Source organism: Triturus cristatus, chromosome 4_1, assembly GCF_964204655.1.
Source record: "Triturus cristatus chromosome 4_1, aTriCri1.1, whole genome shotgun sequence".
Lineage (NCBI taxonomy): Eukaryota > Metazoa > Chordata > Amphibia > Caudata > Salamandridae > Triturus > Triturus cristatus.
Window position 1 is genome coordinate 401,165,731 of NC_140585.1, and position 16,275 is coordinate 401,182,005.

The following is a 16,275-nucleotide window of genomic DNA, read 5'->3' on the forward strand; positions in this document are numbered from 1 at the left end:
TCGCCTTTCTCTTAAAAGTTCCCTCAAATCCAATCTCAGCAGTTAGTCCAGTTTAATGTAACAATTAGTTGGATACCTTAGAGTAGGCACTGTTGGGAGGAAAACAAGCTGGAGAGCGACGATGGAGTCAACGTGAGCGCTCGAGCTAATCCGCTGCTCACGCCGGTCGCGTAGCTAATCGACTAGGCGCCCTGCGATGCTACGATGCTCAGTTCGACGTACCGACTGACAGCGGGAGGATCGCCAGTGCTCGGCTCACGGTCTCATAGAAAAACTGTAGCGCTGGCAATTTGCTTCCTAAACTCCGCGAACCATCGGGTGCTGTCTGCCTGGAGCCTGCTAGCTCGGCTCTTGTGGTTTATTTTACTTTTGGCCCTTGATCCACCTGTACCCACTGCCTCAATTCTCATAACGCTCAACATCCCAGGACGCGAGGGAAATCGCCGGTGGCAGCAGCAGCAGCAGCTTCATCGAAGCTCCCTGACCATGAGCAGCAGGGGAGCCAAGAAGGGAAACAAATCGAAAGCTGCCATTAACATCGACTCTAAAAACACTGCTCCTGAAAGCACTTCCAGGTCCAGACTTGAGGTTAGTGGCAATAAAAAAACGCTGGGGCGGCCAGGGGGGGCAGGGTTATCTAGAGATGTAGCTAGTGCTCAGTCACCATTCGCAAAAATGTTTTTGTGCGCCAAGGGACAGCCATCCACCGTAAGCGCCAAAACCCCCTTACATGCCCCGTCCCTCAACACTGCCCCCCTGGACCCACTAACCTCCCAACCGCCCGTGCTAAAAGAACATCATGAGACCGGCCTGACAAAATCAAATACAGCGGACGTGCTGCAACCTGGTGCAGGAACTATTGTGGACTCACCAGGCTCAGTCAAAGTATTGAGCAATTCCCTTTGTCTTTCTACAGTTAACAGTGATAAAAAGGCGATCGAACTGGAAAGCCAGCCAATTCTAGCTGGCATAGTGTCAAACAATGAAGACTGCCCCCATCCGAGCTGTCTTGATACTCCCTCTATAGCCCCAGAAACCGATGTCGCTAATTACATTCAGGGCCTGGAAGCTGCGATCGGTGCACAAGCACCCTGGACCCCGGAAACTGGGCCCGAGAACTTCTACTCGGTATCCGATGGTACAGAAACCACCTCCGATGAGAGAGGGACTGACTCCAGTGAAGATGGCAGCGAGGAATCAATCAAAGACACCGGTGCGGTGCAGCGGCCCAAGAGAACAAGAAGCAAGGGCAAGAGACGTAGTCCACTCAAATGGGATTATTCTGACTCACAGATGTCTTATCCCTTGGATGAAGACGACTCCCATCCAGCCACCTGGGAAAAGACAAAGAATCTACCAACGGTCACTACAGAGCCCTCATTAGCGTCAATCCTAGCCTCAATTAAAGAATTCCAGGAAGAGCTTCGGGCAGACAACCGTGCAGCTAAAGGGGCTGCTAAAAAGCTACAAGGAGGCCTGAGACGATTGAATAAGACATGCACCGACATAAGTGATCGCGTCTCCATGGTTGAGGGGCGTACTGAATACTTAGAAACAGAGTCCACGGCCACTAAAAAACAAAGCGAGAGCAATGCGGCCTGTCTAGTGGATATCATGTCAAAAATGGAGGAGCAGGAAAACCGCCAACGCAGGAACAACCTTCGCTTACTTGGTATTCCAGAAGGGAAAGAAGGTGAAGACCCTAGGCGGTTCATTGTTAAACTCCTTCAAGAATCTTTCCCCGAACACCCAATGCTGGGACTGGGACCGCGAGGTGCAGAGGGCACATCGCTATCCTTTCAACATAAGGAGACACCGTGACGGCAACAACGCAGCAGGCGGACAACCAAGAGTATTCCTGGTATACTTCGGGAACTTCCTACTGAGGCAGCTGATTTATGACAAGGCTCGCCCAAACTCTAAGAAGGGGGCCAACGGAATAACCTTTTTTGCAAAACCCGACTTCTGCCACCAGACAGTGGAGCGCAGATGGCGCTTAAGGCAGTTAATCTCCCCATTTCAGCAGTTAGGAGCAGAAGTCTACCTCATGAACCCTGCCAGACTTAAAGTAATTTTTTAATGGGGGATTTAAAATATTTCTGTCCGAAATTAAGGCTGGGGAATACTTGGAAGAAATAAGTCCAAGAAGGGCTCAAGATAGAGAGTTTACCACAGGCACAAGCACAGGCACATGCACGGGTATGGGTAATGCAGGGCAAGGACGGGGGGGGGCTAAATAAATAGGGATTCCCATGTCTTTTGGCTCCTCCACCTCTTCTTTACCTTCTCATCCTTAATTTTTGGGGGTTCTTAACACTAGTCTAGCTTCAGGCGAAGTACAAATTTTGTCGATTTAGTAATGTTCTTCTTTAAATTCTCAAAGAGTAGACTAGTCGAACATACACTCAATTTGTTTAAGGCGTGATTAGCGGCGGAGTCTCACTATTGACCACCATCATTCAGGTTTTTCCTGATTGCTCCAAGGAAGGGGGGATTGGGGTGGTAGGGGGAGGGCTTCTTTCAGAATAACACAGAGGAATCAAGGACACCGTTTCACACATAATCTTTTATTCACTTATATAATGGATACGACTAAAGAATTCACCAAGGAAGAATATCTAATGAGTCAAGAAATCTCTGGCCTAGTTTATTCAAAATACCCAAATGGCTAAAATAAATACTCTCAGGTTTATTTCCGCCAATATCTGTGGGCTAAACGATGCCTTAAAAAGACAAAAAGTCTCGCAAGGTATACGTTCTTTAGGGGGCGATATCATCTGTCTCCAGGAGACACACATAGAGGGATCACAAAAACACCTATTAAACTCACTAGAGCTTAAGGTTATAGGGGCTACTACACAAGGAGCCAAAATAAAAGGGGTGGGAATTATGGTTGATAGGAGACTTCCTTTAAAAAACCCACGTGTTAAATCCGATTCACTGGGTAGATGGGTAATCTCCGAATGCCATCTCTTCCTTAATCTCCCTTTCACTCTATGCTCTATCTATGGTAGCAACTCTGATGACCCAGGGGTCATTAATTTGATCTCTGGAGACTTAGCTCACTGGCCCACTCTAATAATTATCTGTGGTGATTTTAACATTAATTTGCCCTGTGACTGGAAAATAGACAACAAGTGGAAATATACAGGCAGAAAACCCTTAGTGTTTCAAGCAATAACTAATTTAGCCCAAACCCATGGGTCGAGTGATGTCTGGTCTAAACTTAACTCCAATCAACCTGGATATACCTATTTTTCTGCACCACACCGGTCATTTGCTAGACTAGATTATTTTCTGATTTCTTCGTCCCTATTAGGCAAATGCACCATAAACAGGGCACCGCGTTTTATGTCAGACCACAACCCACTTATTTTGAACATCGAGGGGCTAGAGAACTGGAAAGAATCCCCAAGATGGAGTTTCGAGAAAGTACTTTTGCAAGACATAGGCTATCGGGATCGTATGCAAACCTGGATTCAGGAGTTTCTGGAGATAAACACTGGAACGGCTTCAACCATGGTAGTCTGGGATACACTAAAAGCGGGTATTCGGGGAGAAACCTTAAGGTTCTCGATTAGGAAAAACAAGAAAGATAAACTACAAATGATCGATCTCCAGAAAAAGCTCCAAAATTCAGAAACTAAACTAGTCCAAATGGTTCACACCGGTCAGGATGCTGAGAACTTACAAAATGAAGTAATACTAATCAAGGCTGAAATAGGGGCGATATTTGCTGAAAAAACCGCAGCCAAGTGGGCAGTGATGCGCGAAACAAACTACGAATGTAGCAACCGCATCGGTCATCACCTTGCAGTCAAAACCAGACAGCAGGCCACAGACAGTGAAATACTCTCGATTCAATTACCAACAGGGGTTGAAACCAGTGATCCTAGTAAAATACAAAAGGGCTTTCAAGATTATTACACCAAGTTATATTCAGAGGAGAATAGTAGGTCAGTCGATTCAGAAGATCCTGAAACTACCAAATATTTAAAGGAGGTAGAGTTAAGACAGCTCAACCAGGATTATCGCGAGCAGCTGGAAATTATCCCGAACTGGGATGATATCCTGGAAGCCCTAACCAGCCTTCCAGACGGGAAAGCCGCGGGAATGGATGGCATTCCCGTGGAGTTCTATAAAATATTCCCACCCCAAATTAAGCCCATCTTTATTGCTGTAGTAACCACCATATTTAACGGGGCTTCTCCTCCTGCCTCCTGGTCCGATGCCAAAATCTCTATATTTCTTAAAGGCAAATCACCTCTAGAGATGGGCTTCTACAGGCCAATCACACTTATAAATTGCGATTCTAAAGTATACTCCAAAATACTTGCTACAAGAATATCTACTGTAGTTGAATCCCTGGTGTCAGAATGGCAACACGGATTCATTCCAAAGAAGGGCACCACTGAACACATTAGGCGGGCCATTACTCTGTTTGATGCAGCACAGGTGACAGGATACCCGATGTCTTTGATCTTACTAGATGCTGAAAAAGCTTTTGATCGGGTCTCCTGGCGGTTCCTGTGATGTCATGAAGAGGATGGGATTTGGGCCAAAACCCACGCAGGCTGTACGAGCTCTGTACCAGAGCCCAACGGCCTGTGTGTTGGTTAATGGGAGGTTGACCGAACAATTTAACATCTCTCGGGGCACTAGGCAAGGATGCCCCTGCTCCCCTCTGCTCTTTGCCCTCTACATAGACCCCCTAATCAAGAAGATCGAAAAGAATCCAGCAATTTTGGCAATAAATATGCAGGGAATCTATACACAAAATTATGGCTTACGCTGACGACCTGGCCATAACCACTTCTGAACCTAAGAGCGCTATTTTGGCATTGGAACTGGAGGCACAAAAATTTGGAAAGATTTCGGGATATGCATTGAATAAAAACAAAACCCAAATAATAACGAACAGAGAAATCAATTGGATCGATACCCGGATTGTTACGCAGGCCAAATATCTAGGGGTCATTATTACGGCCAACATAGATGAAATTGTAACCGAGAATCTATCCCCCTTTATTACCTAAACAAGAAAAGCCCTTAAACAAATAGACAACCTACACTTGACTCTTCTAGTCAGATGCAACGTAATTAAAATGACCTATTTCCCGAAACTGCTATATTACTTTCGCTCCATCCCATTGGAATTTAGCAAGGCCCAGCTCCAGAAATTTCAACAACTATTTACGCAATTTATTTGGGCTTACTCACAACCTAGACGGGCACTAAAACAATTGTCTCTTCCCCGGGAGCGGGGTGGCTGGGCTTTTCCTAATATAGCACTTTATTACTGGGCCTCAGTTCTGCAATACAGCACTGAATTGTTGAAGGAACACTCCCTCCCTCTCTCAACCGGTCTTCCTTCACCATTTTGGCTTTTATTGGGAGAAGAGACTCGCGGCTGTCTGTTTAGGCAAGTATCCTTCGGATACTATAAGCGTGTTAGGTTCAAGACGCTGATGAACTCCTTTAAGGTCTTTCGCAATATCCGTAAAACCTACGGGCTAGGAATATTCAATTATTATACTCCTATTAGTGATAACCCCAATCTTCCTGCCATTTTTGGCAGGTCTTATTTACTGGATTGGTATAAGGCTGGTATCACTAAGCTAGGAGACCTTATTTCCAACAAAGGAGTTAAATCCTTTGCAGAGTTACAAAGCAAATATGGACTAAAAAAACCATGACCCCTTCAAATACCTTACTATTCACGACTTTCTCTCCTGAAAAGCCGGGGGACCTGCAGGATTTTCGGAGAGTGAATTTATTAAAACACTGCGGGCCCCAATAACCCCCCGGATAGGCCTCATTTACACTGCTCTAAACAGCCAAACCCCAGATGACCTGCTTAAGATAGCAGACAAGTGGCTTATAAAACTAGAGGCCCCGCATAGTATGTTCTACAATTCATTGGCACTTTCCCAACGTGACTTACTGTCAGCAAAATTACAGGCGCAACACTTCAAAACCATCTTTTTCTTGTATATTACAACCAGTAAAATTGCCAAATGGGGAGCAGGCAAAGGGACATTGTGCTCCCGGTGCTCGGAGTTTGGTGAAGATGCAATACATATGTTCGCCGCCTGCCCAAAACTCACTCCAGTTCTTCTCAGAATACAGGATTTTCTTGGGAGGGTCATTACACAGACTGTAGTTCTGACTCCCATAACCATACTACTGGGGACTCAGGAAGAGGTCAACAGGGAAAAAGGTGGAGCGCTTATCTATGTTGCTATGACAATATGGAGGATTTGCGTTGCGTCAGCCTGGATTGAGATCGATCCACCTTCCTTCCCCCAATGGCTGGCTAGGTTAGTTGCAACTTACCATCTTGAAAAGGCTGTGTATGCTAAAAAAGGGCGCAAAGGGCAAAAGAAGGGGCTAGATATCTGGGGACCTTTCACCACCTGGCTGGAACAATCGGAACAGTTGGGATCATATGGCTAATGACTTCTTTTTTTTTTTTTTTCTGTATCTCTTTTTGCTGCTTTTTTTTTTTTTCTCTTTCTTTTTTTCCTTGGTGGTTCTGAACTCAATATTTCCAAACTGTACATTTCCTCGTGTCCTTGAAACTCAGTACATTTACAGTAAGAGGGGGTGGGGGGTGGGAGCTGTAATAAAGTCAAATCTATGTATTTCCTGCATTTGAAAATAAAATAAAAAAATTTACAAAAAAAAAGAAAACAAAAAAAAAAGGATACCTTAGAGTAATATATTTGGTGGTTGCCAGATGGAAGTTGATGCTCAGCGTGGTGACTAGAGAAACTAAATGTTAGCAATAGGACCACCGGCTTTGCTACAGTGAGAACAGCAAATTCGTTTTTTGACCGTTCATGTTAAGCACAAGAGGAACATGCCTTTCTTTCTAATATCAACCACCCTCCTTGTGGGCTACCAAGGCCCTCCCCAGGGATGACTTATTAATATTAAAAAGGAATTTTTTGATATGTCAAAAAGGGTTCATTTTGCTATGTCGATTGGGGAGTTTTAATGCTGGTCAACTAGGGTGCAGTGGAAGGCCTAGAGTTATGTTTTCACCCCAGTCGCTGTATTGGTGGCACAATTAAGTGCGGCAGTCCACCAGTGACCTTTAAATTAATAGCGCTATGTACCTTTTGTACCATACACTAGGGACTTATAGGTAAGTAAAATAAGCCAATCGGGTATTGGCCAATCATGCACATCCTTTGATGGTCATAGCACATGCACTGGGGCCTGGACAGCAGTGCCCATTATACTAGAGTCGAAAAATGAGCAGTATCAGTCCAAAAACTTTTGGGGGTTGATCATACAAAAAGAGGTCCTTCCCTTCAGTTCTATTTACAAGAATAAAAAATTGCCATTGCTCTGTGGAATTGCTTACGTTCGTTATTGCATAATTTGTAAATAAGTATGTGGTTTAGTGTTCTGTTGTACCTGCATGCAGTGTTGATTCCTACTCCATGTAAATCAAACATGCAAAAATCTAATTTGTAGACTGGGACAAACCACTTAATATTTGGACCTCCCCGCTATGCTTTATCTATCTTATTACTGTTGTGATACAGTTGTTGAATTGGTCCAGTAACCCTCATGAGTTCAGGGCTGTAATTTGTTATTTCTTTTTCTTGCTTCAGATTGTGTCCAAGTATATTGAGGATCCCGTATTGTTTGACCGTGAAGATGTAGGATTGGTGAAATTTGACATTCGTTACGTAGTGCTCCTGCGGTCTGTAAAGCCACTGAAGCTCTATGTATATGATGTCTTCTGGTTGAGATTCTCAAACAGGTAATGTTCCTGCAAAAATGTCTCACTTGTGTTCAGTGTGCTTTAGCTATGCTCAGTGATCAGTGCAATATTTTTTTCTTTGCTAGGCCGTTTGCGCTAAATGACCTCGATGACTACGAGAAGCATTTTACTGTTATGAATTATGCTCCGAATATAGAATTGAAACAGGTGAGCTGAAAGATTGGATTTAAAAAAAGAAAGGAACATGCCATGCAGAAACATTTATAATGGGTTGGGGGCGAGGTAGGGGGAGGAGCTGTGATCATGTATTGTAGATATTGCAAATAAAGTCTTAATAATAATCAGTTCAATAGATGATGTAGGGCAAAATGAAAAACTAACATTATTAACTGGAATTTAAGTTATTTTCAGGAAGTTTGCTCTTTCTTCCCTATTGCAATGTTCAATATTTTTTTTTAAGTATTTGAGATATGTGGTTCAGTAAACTGATTGAGGTATTGCGAAGTGAATGGAAGAGGCTGCACCTTGCGCATGCTTTAAGACATTTTTCAACCATTTTGTTTAACTTTGGCAGATTTACAAATTGTTTGTTTCTTGAATGCTGGCCAACTATTTTCCAGGAAAATTGGCCCAAAATGGTGTTGATTTTGTAGTTAGTCTGGTATGATACTGCATGAGAAATTATACTTTTCAGTTCACTGTCAAAGGTGCAAAAGTGCAAGGCACTGTATGTAAGCATTTGATTTTGTGCATGGTTTGAAGGCCAATCTTACAATCCAAAATGCATTTTAGGTTCATTGCGATGAATTCATTCCCTTGTTTGAGAAGCAGTATCCGGAACATTCTTGGAAAGCGATACAGGTATGTTTCCATTTAGTTTTCTCATGAATGATTGACACTTTTTCCTTTTATGAAATATATAATCAACTTAGCATGTTGTTTTTTCCTGCTATTAAAACAATAACTTTGCAAATTACTTATTTGCCATGGATAAATGGTAGGATATTAGAAACTAATTTGTTGTAATTCTATTTCGATGTCCGTTTTATTAAGAGGTTTTTGGTTTTCAATTTGAATGTTCACTTTACCTTTGCCTACTCTTTCCAACAATAAGAAAACAAGCTTGCATATAGAGGAGCCCAATCCTTTAAAATAAAAATATTAAATTCTATAGCTATGTTTTTAGAACTAGGCACTAATTTAATGCATTTACTAACAATCAACATCAGGCAGAATACAGTATTTGGGTTTTGAGCATGGTCAATGCACTGTGTACATTTTCTTCATGGATGCGAAGTCCTGTTGCCTCTAGTTTGACAAGCATTCTAAAACTCCTCGAATGTAATTTTTCTTTGTGAAGTTATAAAATGAAAATAGCTTTCCATACTTAGTTTTGCATACAAAAATGAGGGTTTTGCAGCATAAATCCTTTTCAGGATTCACATGCTGTGCATCTATTCCGCCATTTAGTGGTCTAGAATCATGTTTCTTTTCCTAACTCCACTCAAACCATCAGAGTTCTTCGAAACGAGCCATAGAAAGACATAGTTCTGCAATGGAAGTCGGGAAGAGGCGTCTACTCAGCATACCTCCTAGTTCCAAAATGGCCGAACACTCAGACCAATACTAGATCTGAGGTATTTAAAAAAATTCATACTAAGACAACACTTCACAATGACAACTTTACAAGAGCTATTCACCTTCCTAAGGAAGGGTGACTACATGGCCACCATAGACCTAAAGGATACCTACCTACACATACCAATAAACCAAAGGCACAGGCGGCACTACAGATTTGTCTTGAACAATGTACACTACCTGTTCAGGGTGCAACCCTTTGGCATAAAATCTGCACCAAGGGTGTTCACAAAATGCCTGGCGGCAGTAGCCGCACACAGACAAGGAATACACATTTACTCTTTCCTATACGTCTGACTAGTGAAGGCAAGATTGAGACCCAAGTGCCAACAAGAAAGACCAACTGTCATCTCCACGCTACAACAACTGGGATTCACCATAACCACAAGACATATCTCCAAAACCAGAGCTTGAGAAAGTATTTCTGGGAGAAACACTAAACTCAGACTGCACATGCCTACCCATTGCCCAAGAGGGTGAATGCAAAAGAGCAAGCTCACCTCTACCAGAAGGGCCAATCCCGGACAGTTATGAAACTAATGTGCATGATGGCATTTTGCATCCACTCATACCACAGGCAAGAGTCTGCATGCAAGCCTTAAAGTAATGGCTCTGCAACAAATGTTTTCAAGTTAATGGGAGCTGGGAGGAATTCGTGTTAAAATGGTGGAACACAAGAAATGTAACAATAGGGAGACCCTTCAAGCTACCAGCTCCCACGATGACTATAACAGATGCATCCCACTAGGAGCAGAAGTGCACATGGACAGCCTAACAAACCTGCTGAAACTCAAGATGGTCTTCCTAGCACTAAAAGCCTTACAGGTGCACATAAAGGGACAGACAGTGCTGATTCACACAGACGATACAGCAACAATGTTATACCTCAACAAGCAAGCGGGAACAAGGTCATTCCAGCTCTCCAGGTTAACACGAGATATGGAGTTGGGCACTCCAACAAAACACAACTCTAGTGGCAATACAAATCCATACTGAGAAGAAAACTGAAGCACTCAGACTAAGCAGACAAGCCAACGCCTCCTTCAATTGGGAGGTAAAACAAGAGGTAGCTAATGTTTTCAGGCGAAAGGGCACATCAAATGTATACCTGTTCACAAACCTAGAAAACTTAAATTGACATGACTTTGCATCCCAGTATCTACACCACTATTCCAAAGAAAACTACACTGTCAACTGGTCCGTGAGATTTGAAAATGCCTTTCCTTCGATTCCCCTGATCCCAAGAGTGCTGGGCAAATTCAGGGAATTAAAGATGTCACTCATATTTACAGCCCCACATTGGGTCATACAGACATAGCACTCAGACATAGTAGAGACTTCCAGAGGGCAGATCATACCCATAAGGGCATCACAGGACTTGCTAACAATGCAGAACTGGAGGATAGGTCTCCCAGAGCCAGGTTGGCGTCCGAACACCTAGATTTCTGCCACATTCCAATACCCCTCAGAAAATAATTCATGTTGCAAAACGAAAGGGCTACTTACCAGTAGGAGTAGTTTTGCAGCTTGATGACTTTACTGGATTCACATGCGACCCACATGCCTTACTGGTAATATGATGGGACAAACAGGTGAGGTCAACATCACATCGAGAGAAAGGAAAGTTCCAACTACTAAAGTCGCCAAGGGGAAAAAAGAATCTGTAGATGACTACCATGCACTGGAACTTCCGGTGTGCTCACACAGGTGAAGGACATACCACCAAATGGTGGTTAACGACGCCCAGAAAAAAAAACAAGAGAACAAATATATTGAAGATTCTGGACCCATCCACTAGATGGCAGAATAGATGCACAGCATGTGAATCCAGAAAACTCTGACAAATCTACTTCTACTAGTACGTAACAATTTCGTTTTTCTGCTGCTCCTCTTTCGAACATTGTATAACTATATCTTTTTGATAAAAGCAAGCTTTAGTGCGGTTTCTACTATACCGGTATATTGACCATTTTTTGTAACCCTTGGTTGAAACAGACGTTCCATGCAGTAAGCATAAATGTCCTTAAACCTATAGTACATAAATGTTCTCCTGTCTTCCATGGTTTGCTGCTTATGCATGGGTGGAATTCCTCCGTTTTCTATCTGTATGATACATTTTGGCGTGTACAGCTGATTGAATAGTTTTCAAACCAACATTCCCATTCCCACCATTGCAGACAGGCGAAACTCTGAAAAAAAATCAACTGACACGGAAACCCAATTTCCCTTGTGTTGTGCACTGGCCGAACTTATTTTACCTATATGAGATAATCTCTCTTTGTCTTAGAGATTAAGATAAAATGAAGAAGCATAACAAGAGTGCATTGACTATAAGCTGGGACTTCATTGGCATCTCGCAACTTGGAGACATGTGGGTCAGTGATCATATTCGTTCCTTTGCCAACTTTCAAACTAGATATGCACTTCATTTATCCCAGTTCTACAGATATTTGCAAGTCCGTCACGCCTTAGACACACACACAAAATCCGGCACCTCACTGCCAGAACACAGCCCCCTTGATGCCCAGGTCATGATGGGTACTCTCAGGAGAGGCGGAGTCTCATGCATATATCGCTCCTTAACAAACAATGGTCCCACTTCTCTTGACCAGCTGAAACTTAGGTGGGAGGCGTGGTTGGGTCCTTTGGAGGACGAGGACTGGAGGGATGCACTGATGGCGCCTAAAACCATCACTGTTTCAGCCAAGCTTCGCCTGGTCCAGCTCTATTACCTGCACACCTCCTATCTCGCCCCCGCTCACCTCCACAGAGCAGGCCTTATTTCGAATCCGACATGTCCAAGGTGCGGTTCAGACCCTGAAGATTTCTTTCATGTAGTATGGACATGCCCACACTTTACCCCCTACTGGGCCGCTTTAGAAGCGGAGCTCACCGAGATATTAGGATGGGAAGTTCCGCACAACCACCTAAACATATTACTGCGCATCACTGACGGGTTGGATGGGTCCAGGGCAGACAAGGCATTCCTGGGAACCGCCCTGGTGGTAGCCAAGCGCAACATCGCGGCTGTGTGGAAGAATCCCACCTCACCCACTATAGCTAAATGGCGTAGAGGAGTAGATTGGTGCGCCACACAGGAACTCTCATTATACGAAGCCAGAGGTTGCCCTGCCAAATACCGGAGAATCTGGGGCAAATGTCTGGGAATGTTAGACTGAGCGTTACCCCTATGTCTGTGGGTCTACTTCGTTATGCCCTCTGGAGGGAGAGAAACAATAATGTACCTTGCTATACCTGTACTATGTGCCGAAATCCACATGTTATGATGATTCATACAATGCTGTACTGTTTACCTTCATTTTCTCACTTCTTTGTAAAATCAATAACATTGATTATCAAAAAAAAAAAGAGTGCATTGACTCCTGAAAGCCAAGTAATTCCGTTTTTTTGTTCTTGCCCAAGGTCTAACCAGAAGTCTAAAAGAATAGGCAGTTTTTGGTATTGGCAGCAATGCCCTCAGACCATCTAATCCTGTCTGGCATTTGGCTCAGTGCCCCTATGGTTTGTGTGAATTTGTCCCTTCGTCCACAAGCTTTTTACCTATTTACAAAAAACAGCCCGATAACCGATGAATATGGAGGATATTGTGTAGGAAATTGTTTGGTTTTTTTGCAGTTGCTCTGAACTTTTTGCCCCCTTTCTAGCTATTAGATGCTGACCGTGCACTGAGGCCTGCTAACCAGACCTCCGTGCCAGTGCTCCTTTTTTAAAACAAAGTGATGTCTGATTGTTTCACAATTGGCCAAGGACTTTAGCTCCCCTGTAAGTCCCTAGTAAATGGTACCCCAGGTACCTACAGCATGAGTGTAGTGAATTGGGTTTGAGTACTAAAGAGGGTACCTAAGAGCTGCAGCATATATTGTGCAACTGTAAGGGACCGATCACAAAACCACTGCATGCTGTGTGACAATATGCCCTAAAAAGTGAATACACAACATGGCACACATCCTGTGTGCTATGTTCCCTAACATTGCATGTAATATTTGTAAGTCACTCCAACTTTTGGCCTTCAGGCAGGGTGCATTATATTACATGGGAGGACATGGGAAGATTTGCCTTTGTGCTGGCCAGCTCAATTACTGGCAGTCAAGTGAACAAAGAAACCATCTTAAGGTAAGTACTGGGCACTGGTCAAAACCGATGGTGTAACCTCTCATATTAATAAACCCACACTGATTCCAGTGTTTGATTTAATACGTGCACCCATAGGGTACCTTAGAGGTACCCTTTGAAAACCTACCGACCTCTAGTGGTTTGGCTGACTGGTCCTGTCCAGCCTGCTACCACAGACTTGTTTCAGACCCCCTGGAGGTGAGAGCCCATTCTCTCTGAGGTTGGAAACAAAGCCTGATCTGGTAGGAGATGTTGTCACCTCCTCCAAGGCTGACTAGTAATCTGCATATCAAGACAGGAGGCTTCAAAGACCTCCACCGCCTGTGATATGCATCCCTGGCTTCCCACAGGCGGGGAAAACGCCACCCCCTTGCCAAGGGCTCATTTGGCATAAGGACAGGTGGGAAAATTAGCTAGTCTAGAGACTTGTTCACCCTCAAGCTTGTACCCCCTCTAAGGTGGGCTACCTGAAGTGAACACGACTAGGAAAATTCCAACCATGACTAGGAAAATTCCACCATCTTGATTTTTGGTGCAATTGGGTTCTCTGGGTCTGGGTTATGTCCACTTCCCACAGAAAATGATCATATAGAGGGTGAGGTCACCATACAGGCAGGTAGCCCATTGGCTACTACCTGACCCTACCTGTAACACCCTTAAATATGGTATTTAGGTGGCACCCCTGATGCCAAGACTTAAAATTCGACGGACCAAAAGAATTGGATTGAGAAATAGCTTAAACTCTTAGCAGATTTGAGACTTTCTAAATTGGTGTTGATTTCACTTACTGCCGTGTGTGCAATTAATGCTTAGCACTACCCTTGGATATTGATGAATGTAGGGAAGGTAGCCTGTTCACAACCCTTGTAGGACCCAAACATTTTCCAAACTAGGGTCAACTGGTGGAGACTCTGGTTTCCTCCCAAGAATCCGATATAAAATTCAGAGGTGAGTAAGTCAATTACTCAAGTTCCGTCTGTATTCAAAGTTGCGCGGCGGGCTTTAAAACTCCTTCCTTTTGCGAGTTGACCCTACATTCATCTAATGAACTGGAAATACATATACCATACCAAGTCCCTGCCCTTCCATATCTGATAATATCCAGAAATCACAAGTTCATAAATAAGAAGACATCCAAGTCTGGTACACCTTGTGCCAACAATATCCCCAGAATTCCTGTCCTGAAGAGACCCCGTATCGCGACAGGGTCGAAACGTCGTCGACTTTTAACTAAGAGAGAGCTTAAGAATAACAAAATACAATCAACTAAACTACCATTGGGAAAAGCTCCTCTTCTTGTCACTTCCAATAACCTTTTCTTCTCCCCCCAACCTATTTCTGGGTTTTCACTACGGTTAGGTTATGGTCACTTGACTGGGGTTCACCAAGTCACACATTTGTTTATAGTATAAATAATTGTTCTTTTTGAGGTACTGTGTTTGAAAATACTGTGATTGCAAATAAATCTGACTCATTTCGGCTGAAGTGAGAACAACTTAATTAGCTATATTGTGGGCTTTCGCTATCCATCTATATATAGAATTTTTTCTTTGCCTATATTGAATTAAGGCCTCATGCCATATATCTGCTTGTATTTGTGATTGATTCTAGCAAGTGATATTTTCTTGCAGAGTGTGTAATTTAACTGATAAATGAGTTTCTTGTGAACATTGTCTTTTGCTTATTAGCAACACCCAGTTGGCAAGGACATTTGGGTCGCTCTTGTTTTCTCAAAATGTTTGAAAACATTATATGGCACACTCCTATGTGCCATACCAAAGACACTTCATGAGCTGGATGCAAGTCACCCCTACTGCAGGCCTTGGAGCCCTAAGGCAGGATGCATTACAGCACATGTGAGGACTTTTCTGCCTGAGCAGATATGCCCCTGTAAAGTCTAGTTCCGTTACTGGATAGTACAGGTAAGCAGGGAAGCCATCTTAACGTATGCACTAGGCACTGGTCAAAGCGAGTTTGACAGCTACAGAATGGCCTCACTGAAACCTATGGTGTTTGATATCAACACTGACTCCAATGATAGATTTAGTAATACATGCACCCAGAGGGTACCATAGAGGTACCCCTTGAATCCTACTAGTCTTCTAGTGTGCTGACTGACTGGTCCTGTCCAGCCAGCATGTCACCACAGACGAGTTTCTGACCCCCCTAAGAGGTGAGGGCCCCGCTCTGAGGTCAGAAACAATGCCTGCTGTGGTAGGTTTACACCTCCTCCAGCAGGATGGCTGGTAAATTAGCATGTCAACGCAGGAAGCATCAAAAAGCACACCGCCTTTGATATGCAAGCCTGGCTTCCCCCAGACCTTGGAGATGCCACCCCCTGCCTTGAGGCCCATTTGGCACCAGTTCAGGAGGGAAATTTGCTATGCAAGGAGGCATGTTGCACTTCCAGGCTAGCCACAGCTCTAGCGTGTGCAGCCTGAAGTGAAGTGAACATGAAAGAAAGAATTCCACCATCTTATGTGTGGTGGAATTAGGAACTCTGGGACTGAGTGGTCATCTAGGGGGTGTAATGACCCTAATGGTAAGTAGCCCATTGGCTACTCCCATGAGCGCCCCTAAATTGAGTGTTTAGGTGGCCCCTTGACGTCAGGAAATCAGATTAGGCTACTGGAAATCAAGGAAGAAAGTAGGACCGAAGAGAGTGAGAACTGAAGACTTACACCACAGATTGGCCCAAAACCCTGCCAACCTGCTTGCACTTTGACCATCGCTGGGACCGACTTCGCCAAACACTGGACACCCTC

The 16,275-nt window shown here is 43.8% G+C and overlaps 1 protein-coding gene across 1 annotated transcript in view; it reads left to right on the forward strand.

Annotated features, from left to right (window-relative positions):
- The window catches only part of TTLL12 (tubulin tyrosine ligase like 12), a 207,794-nt gene that overhangs the window by 172,420 nt on the left and 19,099 nt on the right, over positions 1-16,275 (forward strand). Inside the window, exons 10-12 of the mRNA XM_085652473.1 lie at positions 7,626-7,777; positions 7,864-7,945; positions 8,531-8,599. Of these exons, the coding sequence (XP_085508599.1) occupies positions 7,626-7,777; positions 7,864-7,945; positions 8,531-8,599 (303 nt within the window). The remainder of the gene's footprint in view (positions 1-7,625; positions 7,778-7,863; positions 7,946-8,530; positions 8,600-16,275) is intronic.